This window comes from Eptatretus burgeri, chromosome 13 (genome assembly GCF_056783735.1).
Source record: "Eptatretus burgeri isolate ZD-2024b chromosome 13, Ebu_testis_v1, whole genome shotgun sequence".
Taxonomy (NCBI): Eukaryota; Metazoa; Chordata; class Myxini; order Myxiniformes; family Myxinidae; genus Eptatretus; species Eptatretus burgeri.
Window position 1 is genome coordinate 41,325,054 of NC_140973.1, and position 18,719 is coordinate 41,343,772.

Below are 18,719 nucleotides of genomic sequence, written 5' to 3' on the forward strand. Positions count from 1 at the left end.
CACAAAGTTTGTTGAAGAAAGACTGGAACTATGCACGAAGCCAGTTACAGAAACACTGCCCAAGAACAAGTTGCCACTCTTCAGTCGGCCACAGACCAAGACGCAGTCAAAGCAGCAGATCCAACTCGCCGCAGTGAAGAGTGACTGTAGTCTCTTCTCGAGGCTGTATATTGCCTGCCAATCACGTGATGGGGATCTGGACCAGTTCTTCTGCCACAAGAACCAGGCAGCACCACCAGCATTATCAACAGGAGGAAAACTGCACCTTGGAGTCAAAGCAGATCTACGACACTGCCTGAAATCAGACCAACCCAAAACCACAAGCGCACCTGGGGTTGATGCCACAATCCTTGACGGAGCAGCTATTGTTCAAATGCTCAATCCTGTGATGGCAAAGACCTTTGAAGAGTATGTGAACACAGTCTTTGCACCTTACATCTCCACTCAACTCGAAAAGGTCAACAAACTCGACCTCAACTGGGATGTATATCTACCTGACAGCCTGAAAGGCACGACCAGACAGAAGAGGGGCAAGGGCGTCAGGAAGAGAGTGGCTCCCTCTACCGTCATGCCTAAGAACTGGAAGGACTTCCTTCATGTGGATCAAAACAAAACTGAGCTCTTTGGTTTCCTGTCACGAGAGGCCATTCGTCTTCCAATAGCAGATGGCAAGGAAATGTATGCAACATGTAGAACTGAGGTCCTGTGCTCTCCTGCCGAGTCCGACTTGACCAGCCTCGCCCCATGCTCACACGAGGAGGCGGACACTTGCCTGCTTCTACATGTGGCAGATGCTGTGCAGAAGGGGATCAGGAAGGTGGCCATACGCACTGTGGATACTGATGTTGTGGTACTAGCTGTGGCTTCATTCAACAACATCAATCCTGACGAGCTGTGGATAGCTCTTGGTACTGGATCCAGCTTCCGGTACATAGCTGTTCACCAACTGGTTGCCACCATGAACCCAAGACAATGTGCTACTCTCCCCATCTTCCATGCCCTCACAGGTTGCGACACGGAGAGTGCAGTGAACACTGAGAGAGTGTGAGCGTAGTCGTAACTCTGTTTATTGCGTGCCCGGATGTACACTACTCCGAGCCTCCAGCGGGCGCATAAGGATATATGAACCCGCTACCCACGTGACTATCATCATAAGTACGTCACGCCCCTCAGCACTCTATGCCCATACACCACAGTACTGGCTGTGGCTTCATTCAACAACATCAATCCTGACGAGCTGTGGATAGCTCTTGGTACTGGATCTAGCTTCCGGTACATAGCTGTTCACCAACTGGTTGCCACCATGAACCCAAGACAATGTGCTACTCTCCCCATCTTCCATGCCCTCACAGGGTGCAACACTGTGTCTTCTTTCGCTGGCAGAGGGAAGAAGACTGCCTGGGAGATTTGGAAAGTGTTCCCACAGGTGACTGATGCCTTTGAAGAACTCTTACGCATACCAAGTGATGTCAGTGAGGAATCAATGTCACTGCTGGAGCGCTTCGTTGTGCTGATGTATGATCGCACCAGTGACACCATGGAAGTGAACGATGCTAGGAAACAGCTCTTCGCACACAAGTCTAGGGCTCTAGAAAACATTCCCCCAATGCAGGCAGCACTCCAGCAGCACATCAAGCGTGCATCTCTCCAGGGCAACTGCTGGAACCAAACTCTGGTCCTGAATCCAGAGTTACCAATCCCATCTGACTGGGGCTGGACAAAGGAGGCCTCTGGGTGGCAGCCTCTTTGGACGACACTGCCAGAGGCATCAAAATCTTGCCACGAACTGATCCACTGCGGCTGCGAGAAGGGATGTACCGGCCGCTGCAAGTGCACCAAGGCTGCACTCAAGTGCACTGCATTATGTGCATGTTCAGGAGAATGTTAGATGCAATCAGACACCTTTATATTTATGCATCTATATGGATAATGTGTGTGTATTACATGTACTAGACATGTGTCTGAGGTAACTGACCTCACTGTACTTTAAGCTTATAGACTATGTTCAGTGCACATTGAAAATTAAGGTTGCACAGATGATCTTACAACACGATTTCATGCAAGCTGTTCTGGACACCACAATAACCGAAATGTGTATCTCAATAAATTTGTTTTCTGAGGTCACTGACCGCATTTAAAGCACTTGTTCAGTCATGGTTGCATCCTGTGATTATGTATAAAGGCTCTCCAGAAGATAAAGGGACCAACACATGGCAACATACCTTTTTAATGATACCTCAGGTGGTGGGCACTGCACCGACTCCACTCCCTCCAGAATATTCCTATTCCAAGGGAACTCCTCATTTAGCAGATGCTCAGAGTTACTCCTCCAAGCATTTCTAATCTCCCCATGGTCAACCAGTACATTTCCCATATCACCCTTCACACATTGTTCTCCGATGAGATCCTTATTGTAACTGATAATTTGATTTACGACCTGAAATATCCCCAATCCACTTACCTGCATTATTTATCACATCTGAAAGTGAATCCTGCACAATTTTTTTAGCGGTGAAAACTTCCCTTCTTACCCTACATTTAGCAACTAGGTATTCCTCCTTATCCCCTCCCTTTTTCAAAATCCAAAACAATTTTCGTTTTTCTTGAATCACCATATCCACCTCATTATTCCACCACCATGTAGCCTCATGTGTAGCTGGGCCCTTCGACCAGCCACCTATCTTTTCAGGAGCACACAGCAGCCCATCTTTTAGAGTTCCAACAACTCTCTACTTCCTCTCCTACCATCGGGTTTCCAAGATTCATTTCCAGAAGTTCCCTATAGAAATGTTCTATAATGCCAAAAAAATACAATTCAAATATATATATATATATATATATATATTGTTACGGCTGTGGAAATTCGCAAACCACCATTCAGGTCCCGTAGGTGAGATAACTCTAAGTACATGTGTAGTTAGCCCCAACCCCGTTGTTTAGAGAGAATTTATGTGATTCATTCAGGCTGCGACGCTTTGAGTTTGGCGTTTTTCTGTTCTATCTTTATTTTGAACCAACCACGTCTCAACCGCCATCCTCACAACAACCACCACCATCTTCGCCACTACCCTTGCTGACGAACGCCATCCTCCAATTTTCACACTACGACGGTTTCCGCGTTGGAAACCGTCGAGAACGCAAGGAGGGAAAGAAGAAGGCACAACGATGGCGCGTGGATTTTTCCCGTCTGACTTCCCCGCGCTTTGGAGTGGCGGAAGAGCGATGCAGGTCAAAGGTGAGAAAAGGTGGGGGCCTCTTTTTGGGGGAATAATGCTCTGGCTCCAAGCCAAAAAACTGACTCCCTTGGCCCCCGGACGGAGCGGGGTGGAGGGAAAGCGTGAGGGCACGCCCCCTTCGAGAAGCTTCTCCAAGAAGCTCGAAGGGAGGCGGGGCCGAACACGGGAGCGGAGTGAAGGGCGGAGCCCCAGGCTATTAAAGTCAGACACGGGCGGAGCACTTTTGGTTGGTGTTCTGGCTCTCTTGGTCCTCTTCCTGTCTTCCGGCTCGCTCGTCCTCTTCTCTTCGTGGTAGCCGCTGGCCTGGTCTTTTGTGGGGCGGTCCCGAGACCCCGCTGCGGGACGGAGCGTTTTCCATTCCCCACACCGCGACCTCGAGCAACAACGTTTCCCCCCCCCCTTTCTACCCGCGCTGGGATAGCGCCGGAAACTCCGTCCGTGGCGTCGAGCGGCCAACACGTGCCGGTGCGAGGCATGCCGGAGAGGACTCGCCTACCACGCCAGGGCACGGAGTCGCGGCCAGGCACGACCACGTCGACGGACGTAGGAGAGGGACTCGACGGCCCAGAGGGAAGTCACCATTTCTTTTCGGGGTTTTTGTATGGATCTTGTGGCGCCATGTCTTGTAAAGTAGAACTGTGTAAGTGTTGCCGCGTGTACGCGTATTCGGTCGTAACTCTGCGTCGTTGTTTCTTTTGTTTTCTTGATATAGGTGCATTCTGATTGTTTGGCTGTATACGTGTGCTTTCCGTGTGTCGCGTAATAAATGTGCATTGTGTGAACTGTTTTCCCGATTCGCTTCGTCTTTTCTTTATTGACTCTCCATCCTGCTTCACGTAAAGGGTTCGTAGTGGGCTTAATACGCCCGATAATTAATCGGAATCGTCGAGGCTGACGATAACACCGCTCGGTTATCCCGATAGCACGGAACGGACCGCTTCGGCGGTTCGTGTCCGGAGTCGGCCTGCGGCGAGGTACGATCGCCCGGTCGACCATCCGCGCAGGTACTTAGGTAGATCGAATTTAGCGAGCAACCCTATCCTGCGCGGGTGGGCAATTGGCACGGTCGTGGTTGGGTTAAACCCCCACTCGTGACTAGCTCCCGGCGTTGTTCCGAGAGGGTCACGACAGAATTGTCCGTTCCGGTGGGCGAGGCGGCCGCCATTCGAGTCGAGCGGCCGACTGCACGCCGGCGGGTGTGAATTCGCAGCACTGGTGTCCGGGAGTGGGATTCGAATCCCTCCCGCCTCCAAGCTAAATTCACGGGGAATTGGTCCAGGGGTGAGAGGAGCTACCCCTGATTCCCTCCAAATTACGAGCGATTTAAATTAACCCCTTACGAGAAACAAGATGGCGTCTCAAGGCGAGCGGGAGCCGGGGGTAGTAGAAATGGATGTGGAATTGTTAGACTCCATGGCCCAGGATGGAGACCCCGAGCAGGAAATGTTGGTTGTGCAGGAACAAGAACTCCCCAACCGAACCCAGAACCCGAAATGGGCGCGACAGCGGCAGAGGCCGCGGTGTATGACACCTTCCCTCCCCCCCTCCGCCAAAACCCCCCGATCCTGGCCAAATCGGCTCAGCCGAGTGTGCCCGACATGGCCCTGCTATGCGCCATGCTGGCGGGAATGAACGCAAAAATGCAGGCAATGAATGCCAAGATGGATGGAAACGCACTCAAAATAGATGGAGTGAACAAACAGATGGATACAAGCACAAATGAAATAAAAACAAATGTGTGCAGGATGAATAATCAAATGAATGCGAATTTACAACAGGTGAAAAACGGAATGAAAGAAGAAATGGAAAAAATGCGGGGTGAGATGCAGCAAATAGGCCGAAGCCTGCAGGCGGGCATGAAGGCAATAACAGTGGAGCTCAAAATGGCGACGCCACGTGTGGGAGCGAACGAGCTGAGGGGGAGTGCAACTGCTGCCAGGCCCGCAGTGGAGGCGGGTAAGGACAAACTAATTCGGGAGACGTGTTGGGCGAGGGTAGTGACAGAGAAAGCAACAGTGACGGTGACCGAGAGGGAAAAACTAAATGGGGTGACGGAGACGTGCACGAGGGAGATAAGACACGAGGTGAAAGGAATTGGGAGGGAGAGAAAAGAACAATTAAGACGGAAAGCAAGGATGAGGTACGTGGACATCGTGAAAGAGCAAGGAGTGAAACAGAGGGAAGGACGGGAGCGACTTAAGGAGAAAGCAAGGTTGACCTATGTAAAGATAAGCGAAAGACGCCAGAAAGAAGCAGAGACTAATAGACACGAAGAGACAGAAATAACAGAGACACGGGAGATAGAGGGTGAATTGAACGGGGGTAAAGACGCACACACACACACACACGGAGGTAGTGGAGGATAATGGGGGTGAGCTCGCAGAATGTGTAGGGACCCGGTGCGAGCAGTTGGATAGCCTCCTCCAGGAACGGAGGGAGCCGCTATGCTCCCTTGAAGCGAATCACGACCAGGTGGGTTCGGTCGTGCTTCGTGGAGTTGAGGGGACGGGTGCTGTGGACAGGTGCACGGAGAGCTTCGGGGGTATAGAGGCCCCGGAAACCCTTGGGGTGGCACAAATCCCCAGTGTGGTTGTCCCTGTGTGTGTGGTGCAAGGTGTGAGTGAGCCCACGTGTGTGTGGTGTGGTGGCGAAAGTGCCGGAGTGCGTGCTTCCCAGCACGCCATGTGTGGATGAGGCACCACGGGTGAGTGCCCCCGCGTGTGTGAGTGGTATGGAGTGTGCAAGGGAAATGGCACGAGTGAGTGAACGGCCGAGTGTGAGGGAGACAGCGTGTGTAAGGTCGCTGTGTGTGAGGGAGATGACGGTGGGCATGTGGGAGCATGCAGCCGCGTCTCCCGGTGTGAATGTAATGGAATGGTGCATGAGCGTCATAACACGCAGGTGTGCCTGGTTTGAATGGCGACGACAACGACAATTGAGAGACAAAGGCCGGGTAGCGGCCGTAGTTTCAATGGGGACCGTGCCGGGTTCACCCAGCAGCGAGTGCGCGGTCCGTGCTGTACAACGCACGAGGCCGCCACGTGCTCGCTTGCGGGAGTGAAGCCCGGTCCGGAAAAGCCAGCGGTGGATGTTGCAGATCCCGCGGACAGACAAAGTTTAGGCAGGTAAACGGATTTGGACTGGACGGGTTCTCCACGCGGGCATGTGTGTTAAGCTCCAACGGGCAGAGCACATGTGTTCGCGTGGGGAACCCCTCGAGACGTGAGGCTTGTGTTTTTTTTATGCGCCGGGTGACGTCATGGCTGCGCGTGGAGTTGGAATCCGGCAGGAGGGTGAATCCCTGCCGGATGGTACCGTCCAAGAGGGACGAGGGACGCGAACAGCTGCCATGACGTCACGCCAAAGTTGCGCGGCTATGAATTGCCACGCTGGTGCGCAGGTTGCGAGTTGCCGCGCTGGTGCTGCGTAATATTTAAAAATAAAAATAAAAACAGCAAGCCTCGCTTTCGGGTGAACAGGATTCCTGGGCAAGGGGTGGAAGACCCCCTTGCCAGGGCACAGGATGACACTAGTTAGGGGGAAGGGTTAGCTTCGCTAGACCAGTCTCATGGGGCAGGGGTAAGTCCTCATGGGGCCCATGGAATGGATTAGGTAGAGGGATTGTAGTGAGATTTAGGAAGGAAAATGGGAAATGACATTTTGAGAACAGTGACAGACTTTGGATGTGTAGAGGGGACGTAGCTTAGCTTTGTAGTGTGAAATGGAATGTGCTGTAGTTTAAGGGACGACGTGGGAGCATGAGTTAGTTAGGGGATGTAGTAAGCAGAAGGATGGCAGAGTTTAGCGATGTGCGAGTTGAGAAGTATGGAATGGAAAATGTGCTTGGTGAGGGAGTGAGGCCAGCGGGTCTGTGTGTATGGAGCGAATGTGGAATGCATGGTGCGATGAGTGATTGGGGGGAGGAGTGACTCCCGTCCAAGGGACCCCGGGGTCAGTGTAGAGTGAGTTAGTTAAATTGACAAAATGGAGGTCGTTTTGCTGTTGGTGGGAACGTAGGCTCGATACCCATTTGGAGGGGTGCAGGAGCCCTGTTGACGGGCTGGGAGCGTGGCTGCGAAAGGTGAGTATCGCTGAGTGGGTACCCCGGGCACCAGGCTAGTCGGCAGTGGTAGGCCAAGGGCCCATAGGGGGCCAGGATAGCGTAGTGGGCACGGGTGCGCCCGCATGGTGCGGGGGCCTGGGGCGCCGTTAGCCGCGTGGGCAGTGTTGTGTGCATGGGTGACCCTCGGAAAGGGGCTCGGGAAGCCAGCCTGCCACGTGAGCGTTTCAGGGGAGTTGCCATGGGGGGCAGTCCCCCGGTGTTTAGGGAGCTGGTAGGCTCGGAGGCAGTGTAGTGCCCGGGGGTGCCATAGCTGGAGAATCGGCAGAGGGTCGTGCCTGCCAAGGGGAGCCACGCGTCCCAGCCACGAGACCGTGTGAGGGCACGGGAAGAAAATTGGGGGGCGAGGCCCGAAATTGTAAGGACAGCAAACACAGGCGATGGGAATCTGGGTTGTTAGAACCAATAGTTTAAGCGCGATGCACTTGTTGAAAGCCCTGGGGTAGTTTAAGAGATAATGGATAGGGTAGATTAGGAAGTGTACCCCTCCGCACCATCCATCCCTTCGCTCTTGTTGTGGGCTGCTGAACCCACTTTGGGTTAAATCGCTGAAGTCTGGGGAGGCCATCCTGAGGCTTCGTTGGGCCTCGACACAGGACTCTAACTCTCCGTTGTTCCCCTCCGGGAAGGAAACGTAGGGGTTGGGAGTAGGCTAGGACAGGATAGGTTAGCCGAACAAGGACAGTAAAGGGGGTTAGGGGACGATTTATAGGGGGGAAGGGATGAAAATAAAAAAAATAATAATAATAATAAGTTGGGGCTAAATTGGGTTTTTACAAATTAAGGGAGTGTGTATAGACAGTGACAGGCAAAGGCGATAGGTTGGGAGGGAGACAGGTAGGTAGGTCCGAGCCCGCCTTCTGAGTGGCCAGCACCACCACACTCCCTCCACTGAAAGGCAAAGGCTGGCCAACTTCATCGGCTGGCTGTTTTACTGCAAGGCCTGTGCCGGCCCACTTCGTCGGCTGGCTTTTTGCTGCAAGGCCTGTGCCGGTCGGATCGTCCGACGGCTGTGTTACTTCAAGGCCTGTGCCGGTCAGCTCCACTGCCGGCTGTCTTTGCTTCAAGGCCTGTGCCGGCCAGATCATCTGCCGGCTGTTCGCAACAGCAGCCTTGTCATGCCATGCCTTGCCTGCCTGCCTTTGCCATGCCATGCCATGCCTACTGCCCTCGTCCATTTTACCCCGTCCTGTTTTGATTTGCCACCCCCTGTTCATTTCCATGCGCGCCGGGATCATCGGAAAGCAACAGTTTGCAAGCTGCAAGAACTGCCCTGCTGGCAGCTACAACACGGGCCTGCACCAGCAGCCCGTGCACCATTGGTTGTTTGCGTTCATCCATCCATCCATTCATCTGCACGACGGGACTGCATTGAGCAGCCCGTGCACCGTTTTGTTGCTTGCGTCAGTGCCCGTTCAGTGTTCTGCAGGGACTGCCTTGCAGGCAGCCGCACCAGGAGACTGCGTTTGTGCAGCCCATGCACCATTGTGGTTCACTGGGTTCATTTTAAAAGGGGGAGGCCTAGGACTGCGTGTGAGCAGCCGGCCACGTTCCCTGTCCCCTGCATTGGTTCATGAGCCAGAGACTGCATGCGAGCAGCCTGGCTCCCTGCTAACTGCTTTCTCTTTGCAGAGTTCATTGATCCTGGGCCATGGTTTAGTGTAAGTTTTGTAAGTTAAGATGTACTGTAAATATGAGTGCGCCCCCGGCATGTTTGTCTAGCGCCGCCAATTATATTTAAGTCGTCCGTGTGAGTGGGTTTGTTTAGTTAGTTACTCAGCCCTCAGGTTATTTATTTTGGGGACACGAATACCATGAATGTCGCACTCAGGGATCCGAAGGTAAAACGTACTAGGGGAGAACTACACATGATGGCACACGAGAATTTGACGACTCGGGATGAGTCTGAAAAAGGGGAGGGGGTAGTGTTACGGCTGTGGAAATTCGCAAACCACCATTCAGGTCCCGTAGGTGAGATAACTCTAAGTACATGTGTAGTTAGCCCCAAACCCGTTGTTTAGAGGGAATTTATGTGATTCATTTGGGCTGCGACGCTTTGAGTTAGGCGTTTTTCTGTTCTATCTTTATTTTGAACCAACCACGTTTCAACCGCCACCCTCACAACAACCACCACCATCTTCGCCACTACTCTTGCTGACGAACGCCATCCTCCAATTTCCACACTACGACGGTTTCCGCGTTGGAAACCGTCGAGAACGCAAGGAGGGAAAGAAGAAGGCACAACGATGGCGCGTGGATTTTTCCCGTCTGACTTCCCCGCGCTTTGAAGTGGCGGAAGAGCGATGCAGGTCAAAGATGAGAAAAGGTGGGGGCCTCTTTTTGGGGGAATAATGCTCTGGCTCCAAGCCAAAAAACTGACTCCCTCGGCCCCCGGACGGAGCGGGGTGGAGGGAAAGCGTGAGGGCACGCCCCCTTCGAGAAGCTTCTCCAAGAAGCTCGAAGGGAGGCGGGGCCGAACACGGGGGCGGAGTGAAGTGTGGAGCCCCGGGCTATTAATGTCGGACACGGGCGGAGCGCTTTTGGTTGGTGCTCTGGCTCTCTTGGTCCTCTTCCTGTCTTCCGGCTCGCTCGTCCTCTTCTCTTCGTGGTGGCCGCTGGCCTGGTCTTTTGTGGGGCGGTCCCGAGACCCCGCTGGTGGGACGGAGCGTCTTCCATTCCCCACACCGCGACCTCGAGCAACAACGTTTCCCCCCCCCCTTTCTATCCGCGCTGGGATAGCGCCGGAAACTCAGTCCGTGGCGTCGAGCGGCCAACACGTGCCGGTGCGAGTCATGCCGGAGAGGACTCGCCTACCACGCCAGGGCACGGAGTCGCGGCCAGGCGCGACCACGTCGATGGACGTAGGAGAGGGACTCGCCGGCCCAAAGGGAAGTCACCATTTCTTTTCGGGGTTTTTGTATGGATCTTGTGGCGCCGTGTCTTGTAAAGTAGAACTGTGTAAGTGTTGCCGTGTGTACGCATATTCGGTTGTAACTCTGCGTCGTTGTTTCTTTTGTTTTCTTGATATAGGTGCATTCTGACTGTTTGGCTGTATATGTGTGCTTTCCGTGTGTCGCGTAATAAATGTGCATTGTGTGAACTGTTTTCCCGATTCGCTTCGTCTTTTCTTTATTGACTCTCCATCCTGCTTCACGTAAAGGGTTCGTAGTGGGCTTAATACGCCCGATAATTAATCGGAACCGTTGAGGCCGACGATAACACCGCTCGGTTATCCCGATAGCACGGAACGGACCGCTTAGGTGGTTCGTGTCCGGAGTCGGCCTGCGGCGAGGTACGATCGCCCGGTCGACCATCCGCGCAGGTACTTAGGTAGATCGAATTTGGCGAGCAACCCTATCCTGCGCGGGTGGGCAATTGGCACGGTTGTCGTGGGGTGAAACCCCCACCCGTGACTTGCTCCCGGCGTTGTTCCGAGAGGGTCACGACAGGATTGTCCATTCCAGTGGGCGAGGCGGCCGCCATTAGAGTCGAGCGGCCGATCGCACGCCGGCGGGCGCGAATTCGCAACAATATATATATATATATATATATATATATATATATATATATATATATATATATATATATATATATATATATATACATATACATACACGAAAACACATTGAACTTTATTTCAAGTGGGTTGAAAAAAAAATGATTTAAGACAGCAGTCTCATAATTCTATCAGATTGTAAAGTAGTGTTCTTCAGACATGAAACAAACAGAAATGACTGGAATGACAGGCCACTATGATGGATTGACGAACATGGTTTTTGGAACATAGTGCAAGCATCATTTCTGTGATGTCACATGTCTAATAAAGAAGAACTATAAAAATAATAAAATAATAAACTGATATCTTGAGGCCGCTGGCACACTTGTTCCATTTCTTAGATTTAACAAACCTTGTGCTGACATTGCTCAGCTGGTAGTTCTGCTCTGTCATTTCAGTGGATGAATCAGATGCTGGGAGAATGACAAGGAGAACACGACAAGGATGTTGGCTCAACAAAGAGAGTAGCAATTAATGCAAACAAGAAAATAATTCCACAGTTTGGACAAATCGAAACAAAGCAGATGATTGTACTAAACGTCAACGTGAATACCGTAAAAGTGAAAATTTCCGTGCAAAAATAAAGCGTGTATTTAACAACGCATGAATACATTTGCATTCTTTTTTTATATTTTTAAGATATATTACAGTTTCAGATCGCACAGAGAATAGGCTCATCGGGCCGTTCACCGACAGTTGCCAAGTCGTACCATAGTGAGTATCAAGCAATGCACTTGGCCAGCATGTGTAGCGGAGGTCTACGTGGTTTGCAACTACAGTACTGTACTTCAACATCTACAATTCAATATAAAATATGCTTCGTTGTTTGAAGCAGATTTCAAAAGCAAACAAATTAAATGTTGCCTGAAACCAATAAGCTTGGTTAAAGCTCAGGGTTTGATGCACAGTCTCTTCATGCAGTTAACAAGGAAATATTGAAAGCTGGGACGGGCGAAAGTCCCGTACAAGCTTGTGGAGACAGCCAAGCCAATGCCAGAGATTGGAATAAATAAAAATATCCAATGCTCCAGGAGACCATTAATTTACTAATCCCTGCATTCAATCAACGATGGATTTGATGTGCTCGACTGTCCGTTTCCATTGTATTTTGCAATCTGTTCTGTACAGTTCTGTATTTGTTCTTTTCTGTATTTTTTTATCTGTATTTCATTTGTTCTGTACAGTGGTAGCTACATTGGTTCCGTACGATTTACACTGGGTTCGTAAACCATGATTTATAACTGGAACAGCACTCAGGAGAGCGCATACCTCTGCCAGACTGAATAGTTTACGTTTTGTATTCCACTGATAGGTCAGATCTGCACCCAGTGCTGAACCAAAATGTAATCGGCTTATTCTGTAACCTAACCCAATCCATCCACCTTGTTTTGGCATAATCCACCCACAACATTTTGAGATATCGTGCTATATATCGTTTTTGGCCCCATCTCTGAAATCAAAAACACGTCAAAAACCCGTGAAATCAAAAACACGTCAACACATTTTAACGTCGCTCGGCGCAAAAATTTCCACTTTTACAGAAATCCCATTGTTTTGTTCAGAACAAAACAGGAATGAGAAAATCAGGTGCAATTATTCACCCACTTTAAATGTTGAGGTGTGGTGAGTACAACAAGAAAGGGAGAAGAGATGAAAAGAGGAAGGGCAAAGAGATTAAGGAGTAACAGAAGATGAAGATGAAAGCCGAAAGAATAATATGTACCGTTGAAGTAAACCATCACAGGCACATTCCTACGAATCCGCTTTTTCTGATGGGCTGCAATTCTGACTCCACTGCATGGAGAGCTGGAACTCGTGCTCTGAAACGCCCAAGATGTTGGATGGCCAGGTTGGGGAGAAGAAAGCAGACATTTCACGCAGTAAATAATAATAAATGCCCTTAAAAAACAAATGTAACTTGAAGGGGTAGTTGGTAGTGGGGGTGAGGGAGATCAAAAAGTGTTCCCCTTGTCAAACATTTTCAGAGTGAAAAGCATGACTTCTCTTCCAATAGCATGAGAACACGTACCCACCATGAGAAAATGTGCGAGACCAGCTGGAAATATGGAAAAAGACTAATGTCTTCACAGAATTTCACTGGCATAAGACCATTCCTTCATGGATGTTTGGGGGGGGGGGGAAATGTATTATATATATATATATATATATATATATATATATATATTCTATCTATAATTCCAGCAATCTCTGTGACCGCTGTTTCTCGACAACCACTGGTCCGATCTAATTGAAACTTGCTAGGTATATTGCTGAGGGCCCTGTGGATGTGCCTTTTCAAGGTTTGATATTAATCGGACAAGTGGTTCCTAAGTTATGGCCATTTATTTACCAAACCAATGGCAGGACACGGTGCTATGATGTCACAATTCTTTTCTTTTTTTTTGCACATACGGGCACGTACTTGTAATAATAATAACAACATTTGACCGTACCACTCACGCACAACAAAAATCAACTGAAAGAGAAGACCAACCAACAAATGACAAAAATATACTTCAATGGAAAGTTTTTGTTATTTTAACCAACTTCTGGGAATACAGTGGCATGCAAAAGTATCCATTCTCTACCAATAATGCCACATTTAGATGAATTATGAATTATGTAGAAACAATTTGTCCAAATGAACTTTTTTTATTAATAACTCAAGAGATCAAACTAAACAGTTGTTGTTGAAGGATGTTACATGTCAGGAATACCTGCAAAAAACATGAACAAATCAGAATTCACTGGTTGTAAAAGTATTCAACCCCTTAGGTCAGTACTTGGTGGAAGCACTTTTTACTGCAATGACTGCAATGAGTGTTTGGGTTGATCTCTCCCAGCATTGCACAGTGAGATCGTAAAATCTTTGCCCATTCTTCATGTGAAAATTGCTCTGGTGCTGCCAAGTTTGATGGGGATCGTCGATGGACTACAATCTTCTAGTTTCACTATAAATGTTCAATTGGGTTCAAGTGATGACTTTGGGCCACTCAAGAACATTTATTTTCTTCTGAGTCAACCACTCCAGTGTGCCTTTGCTTTGTGTTTTAGATCATTGTCCTGCTGAAATGTGAATCTCCTACCCAGTTTCAGACTCATGGCGAACTCAAGGAGGTTTTCATCAAGGATTCTCCTGCACTTTGTACCATCCGTTGTCCCTTCTGCCCTGATAAGTTTGCCAGTCCCTGCTGATGAAAAGCAGCCCCATAACATGATGCTGCCACCACCATGCTTGACAGTAGGGGAAGTGTTGACGAGGTGGTGTGCAGTGTTAGGCGTGCACCAGACGTAACGCTTTAATTTCAACCAAAAAGTTCATTTTTGTCTCATCTGACCACAAAACGTTTCTCCATATGCCTGCAGTATCATTAAGATGCTTTTTCGCAAACTCCATATGAGCTTTTTGATGTATTGTTTTTAGCAGCGTCTCGCGTAGCGAACGCTGCTCATATAGAGCTCGGCGTTGTTGTTGTTGTTCTTCTTCTTGTGAAAACAAAACCTTAATCTCGAGGACTCGGCTCTTGCATATACAAGATCCGGATCGCCTTAAATACTGAGCACATGTACACATCCTCACATAGACGGTGCCTTTTGAGAGCATCCATCATGAACTTTTAAATATATTCGGACATTTGCTTTAAAGTTTCGAAAAGTTCACGTTACTATTTAAAGATTATTCCAGTTATCGTATTGTAATTTCGTAAATACTTTATTTATTTCGTAAATACACGATACATCGTAAATACGTAAATACATTATGATGGGTTTCGCTATTGGCTTAATGAAGGCACTTGACGAAATATCAGAAATTGTTTTTTTTTTTTTTTATCCGACAAAACCTTGAGGACGCTGCTCTTGGACACATTTGTCCTTGTTCAGTCATGGCTTCTTTGTCACCTGTCCATGAAGGCCAGCTTTGTGAAAGGAACAGGATATTGTTGATTGATGAACACTGACCCCCACCTCAGACATAGAACCTTGCAGATCGTTCAGTCATTGATGGATTTACAGTGACATCATGAACCAGCTTCCTAATGATGGATTTCACCGTACTCAAAGGGATAATGAGTAATTTTGAAATTTCTTATAACCCTCTGCTGAACGGTGCTTCTCTAACACTTCATGTCTGACTTCTTTGGAAAGGTCCTTATGGTCTTCATGTTTACCTTATTGGTTGACCAAGTGAGTTGCACTTTAAAACACCTTAGATAAGTGGGGGAGCTTAATTTTTAAGTTAAACCATTGATTATGTACAGGTGAAACCTATTACACATTTTTTAACCTGCCAAACAAATAATTTTCACCTGAAGTGATTTAGGGTTAATTCGGGAAAGGGTTTGAATACTTATACAACCGAGAATCATCTGATTTTCTCTGTTAATTTAAAGGTCCCATGACACTCAAATGTTTATGGTTATTTATATATTAACTTGACCTTCCCAGTGAAGAAATCACCCATGTTTCTTTTTTAAAATCAACAATGGGATAATTAGACCAATATTTCGAACATTTGTAGTGCTTTTCACAACTTGTGTCCCCACCCTTCAACATCTGCAGTGAGTGGCCTGCAAAAGTGTTCACCTCCTTCCAAAGTTGAGTTCCCATCCCCTCAAAAAAGTCGAGTTCAGTGAACCGCAAGTCACGTGACCGTTGACGTCATCTCCAGAACGCGACTCGCACAGAGTGGATTGATTGGACGTCGCGCGCCGTATAAAGTACGTACAAATGCATTGTGCACATGTGTTTGCTATCTCACTGATAGTCTTAATTCCTGTGATTTTTCGCGGAAAAGAAATTCTGCTTCTGAGCCGTGTATGCACAACAATCACGAGGCAATTATTTATCCCTTTACGACCGTGTAGTAGTGGTGTACAAATCCAATACATGTATGCACAATAAAGGACTATACCATGTCCACAAAATATAAAATGTGACTGTTGAACCTTTCCATTAAAAAAGAAACTTACAGGGACATACAAGTAAAATACTAGATTAATATTGCATCATTTCAAGGTGCAAGGAGATAATTTTAAAATCAAACAATGTGAAAAACCTGCACCCACATTTTGCAGCTTATTGAATTGTTTGTTGAAACCAGCCTGCTGGGAGAGGTACGATTCCACATACATGCAAGCCAGGTATGGCTGCACTCGACATACATGGGTTTATTCTAAAGCGAAGGTACTGCTTCCATTGGCTTGCTATTCATTAACATTTAGCCAAAATGCTGTAATAAATGAACAGGGAAAAATATGTTGGCACAACTATGAAAGACAAATTTATCTGTCCTATTACATGGCCTCATAGCCTCGGGACTCTTACGCATCGACTTATACATTGTGTGCATGCTAATACAAATTACTTGTCAACTCGAGAGTCTAGACTAGTCCGATAAACCCGTCGTCCGTCCGACTAGTCCGATAAATCTGACGTGCTGTAGCTTTCTTTTATGATTCTCTTTTCTTCATTGTTTTCTACAGGCGCTACATGACGACAGTAGGAATAAAATAAATAAAAATGCAACAGAACGTCAGATTTATCGGACTACTCGAGACAATTGTGTCGCAAGGTGAGTTCTGCACACAAGTTTTCATCGTATGCAGACAGCGAGATTGCTTCGTTTTATGCGCGGAGAGATACGGCTGATGACATGTGCTGGCCTTGCTTGAGATTCATTCGCCACGTGCAACATGTCCACTGCTCTGTTCACGTCACCTCACTAAAATATTTCTGATATCGAGCAGTATGCAAGTAGAATTTACATTATTGAATTACGAATAGGATTTAGTCGAACCAGTTGTTATTGCCAAGTCGTCCTTCGATGTCCTCCCGATCATCATGAACGCCGGGAATTTCATCGCCAGTTTCCTCTGCTTGTCCTGCTTCGGGCTCGAACTGGTAAGGCCGTATTCCATTTCCAGCTGCCTGAACTTCACCTCCCACGACTACGTTATCCGACAATTCTCCATCTGATTCAGACCAAAATCCTTCATTTCTCTCACACTCACTATCACTACCAGACAAATCAAAGTCCATGTCATCCATTATTCAAAACCAAATGTTTGATTTTTTAAAAGCAGAAATGAATGAAGCGTTTGAGTCGACCAATCGAATGTGGAAACACACAGGAAGCCAATAAAATCACGGAAACCACCAACCCGAGTAATTTACGTGCAGCCTTTGTTGTTCTGGAGATGACGTCATGTGGGTTACGCCTCTTTCAGTCGATTTCGGCAGAATTTTTAGGGGCGTTCCCGAAGAGGTTTGTTTTTTTTATTTTACAGAACGAGTATTGTGAAAAAAACATTGCCAGATCAGAAATCACTATGAAAAACTCCTATAGGACATATATATATATATATGCAATTTCAGTACTTTTGAGTGTCATGGGACCTTTAACTCATTCACATTTTATCTGTATTTTTTAGCTTTATCACATTGGGAGTAGTTTGTGATGGCTATATATTAAGTTTGATTTGAAGGCATCAAAATGTGAAAACTTTGGAAGGAGGTGAACACTTTTGCAGGCCACTCACTGCAGATGTTGAAGGGTGGGACAGCTTGCAAGAACAAATGTCAAACTGACTGGGAGGAAATTTCCCATGCTCAAAGCATTTTGAATGAGAATTTATTGGACATAAGGTTAATGTTAACCTGGTAGCTGTAAAGAGATTCAACTGTATTGTGAATCTTGAATCAGTCTTGTAGTCGAGTCCACCTGGTCAGAGTCTGAGTCTGAGTCTGAGTCCGAGTCCAAGCTATCTGAGTCCAAGGCATTCCAAATCCAAATCCTATGCTGAAAGTGTATTGTAAGGTGGCAAAAAATAATGAATTTATTTGTGCTTATGTATTATGTAAATGAAGACAATAAAATATAAAAACTGACTCACAGTGTAACTTGTGACTTGCATCGATATTTTATTCCATATTATGGCCCTCTTACTGTAGTTTGCTCAAAAACCGACAGAATAATAAATAACAAAAAAAATTGAAATGGTAAGACAGAGTTCAATTCCGAGCTCCTTGATATAGTTTCAGGCCTGTTCGGCCTTTATTTATTTATTTATCAATGAATTAACTTGATTAAGCATATAAATGTTTGGCTATGGACGATTTTGACATATAGAGATTAAACACACATATCAACTATATGTCTAAAGGTTAAATGTTGAATTAAAAATGAAAGTTTAATGAGGAATAAAAGAGAAACTATGCTGTATTTTATCAGAAAAAAAATTACGTCGTTTTAAGTGCTTTCTTGTCAACAGTTACATTTTTGGTAATAGGAGATAAGGGAGACTTGTATATTAACTGCAACAGCCAATAAAAAGACATTTCAGTGCTTTCAAAGGCTTAAAAAAAAACCCCAAAAAAAAACCATTGAAAACATTTCAGCAAGTTGTCCAATGTTACGCACCGCTTTCAAAGGGAATGATAAAAACATCCTGAGATCAATCATGAAAGGGACAAATTATATTTTCGGTAAGAGGAGATACATGTGTTCTTAAGTGTTAATTTTTATCTCTCTGTGGGTTTAAATAAAGATGTTTGACTTTGAAGTATTATGCCACAAAAAAAAATTGCAGTAAACTTCCTACAGAGATTAGCAACTCCAGATTGCCAGGAGAAATTTTGAAAAATAACACTTTTTAAAGATTACATTTTATTTTGAAAGACTTTTTGGGGTTGCTTTATGTCAAGGAAACTGATTCTGACCATATTTAAATGATTCAGCAGCATATTTTATCCATAAATAGTTTAAAATATTCAATTTTGCTCCTTATTTATGCTCCAATTCGATTTT

The 18,719-nt window shown here is 47.0% G+C and overlaps 1 protein-coding gene across 2 annotated transcripts in view; it reads right to left on the reverse strand.

Annotated features, from left to right (window-relative positions):
• BRCA1 (BRCA1 DNA repair associated) overlaps positions 1 to 18,719 on the reverse strand; it is an 81,045-nt gene that overhangs the window by 37,485 nt on the left and 24,841 nt on the right. For both annotated transcript variants that reach the window (XM_085852161.1, XM_085852160.1), the window contains exons 7-8: positions 12,636 to 12,732; positions 11,265 to 11,325 (exon numbers count right to left, since the gene is read on the reverse strand). In XM_085852161.1, coding sequence (XP_085708287.1) covers positions 11,265 to 11,325; positions 12,636 to 12,732 — 158 coding nt within the window. The remainder of the gene's footprint in view (positions 1 to 11,264; positions 11,326 to 12,635; positions 12,733 to 18,719) is intronic.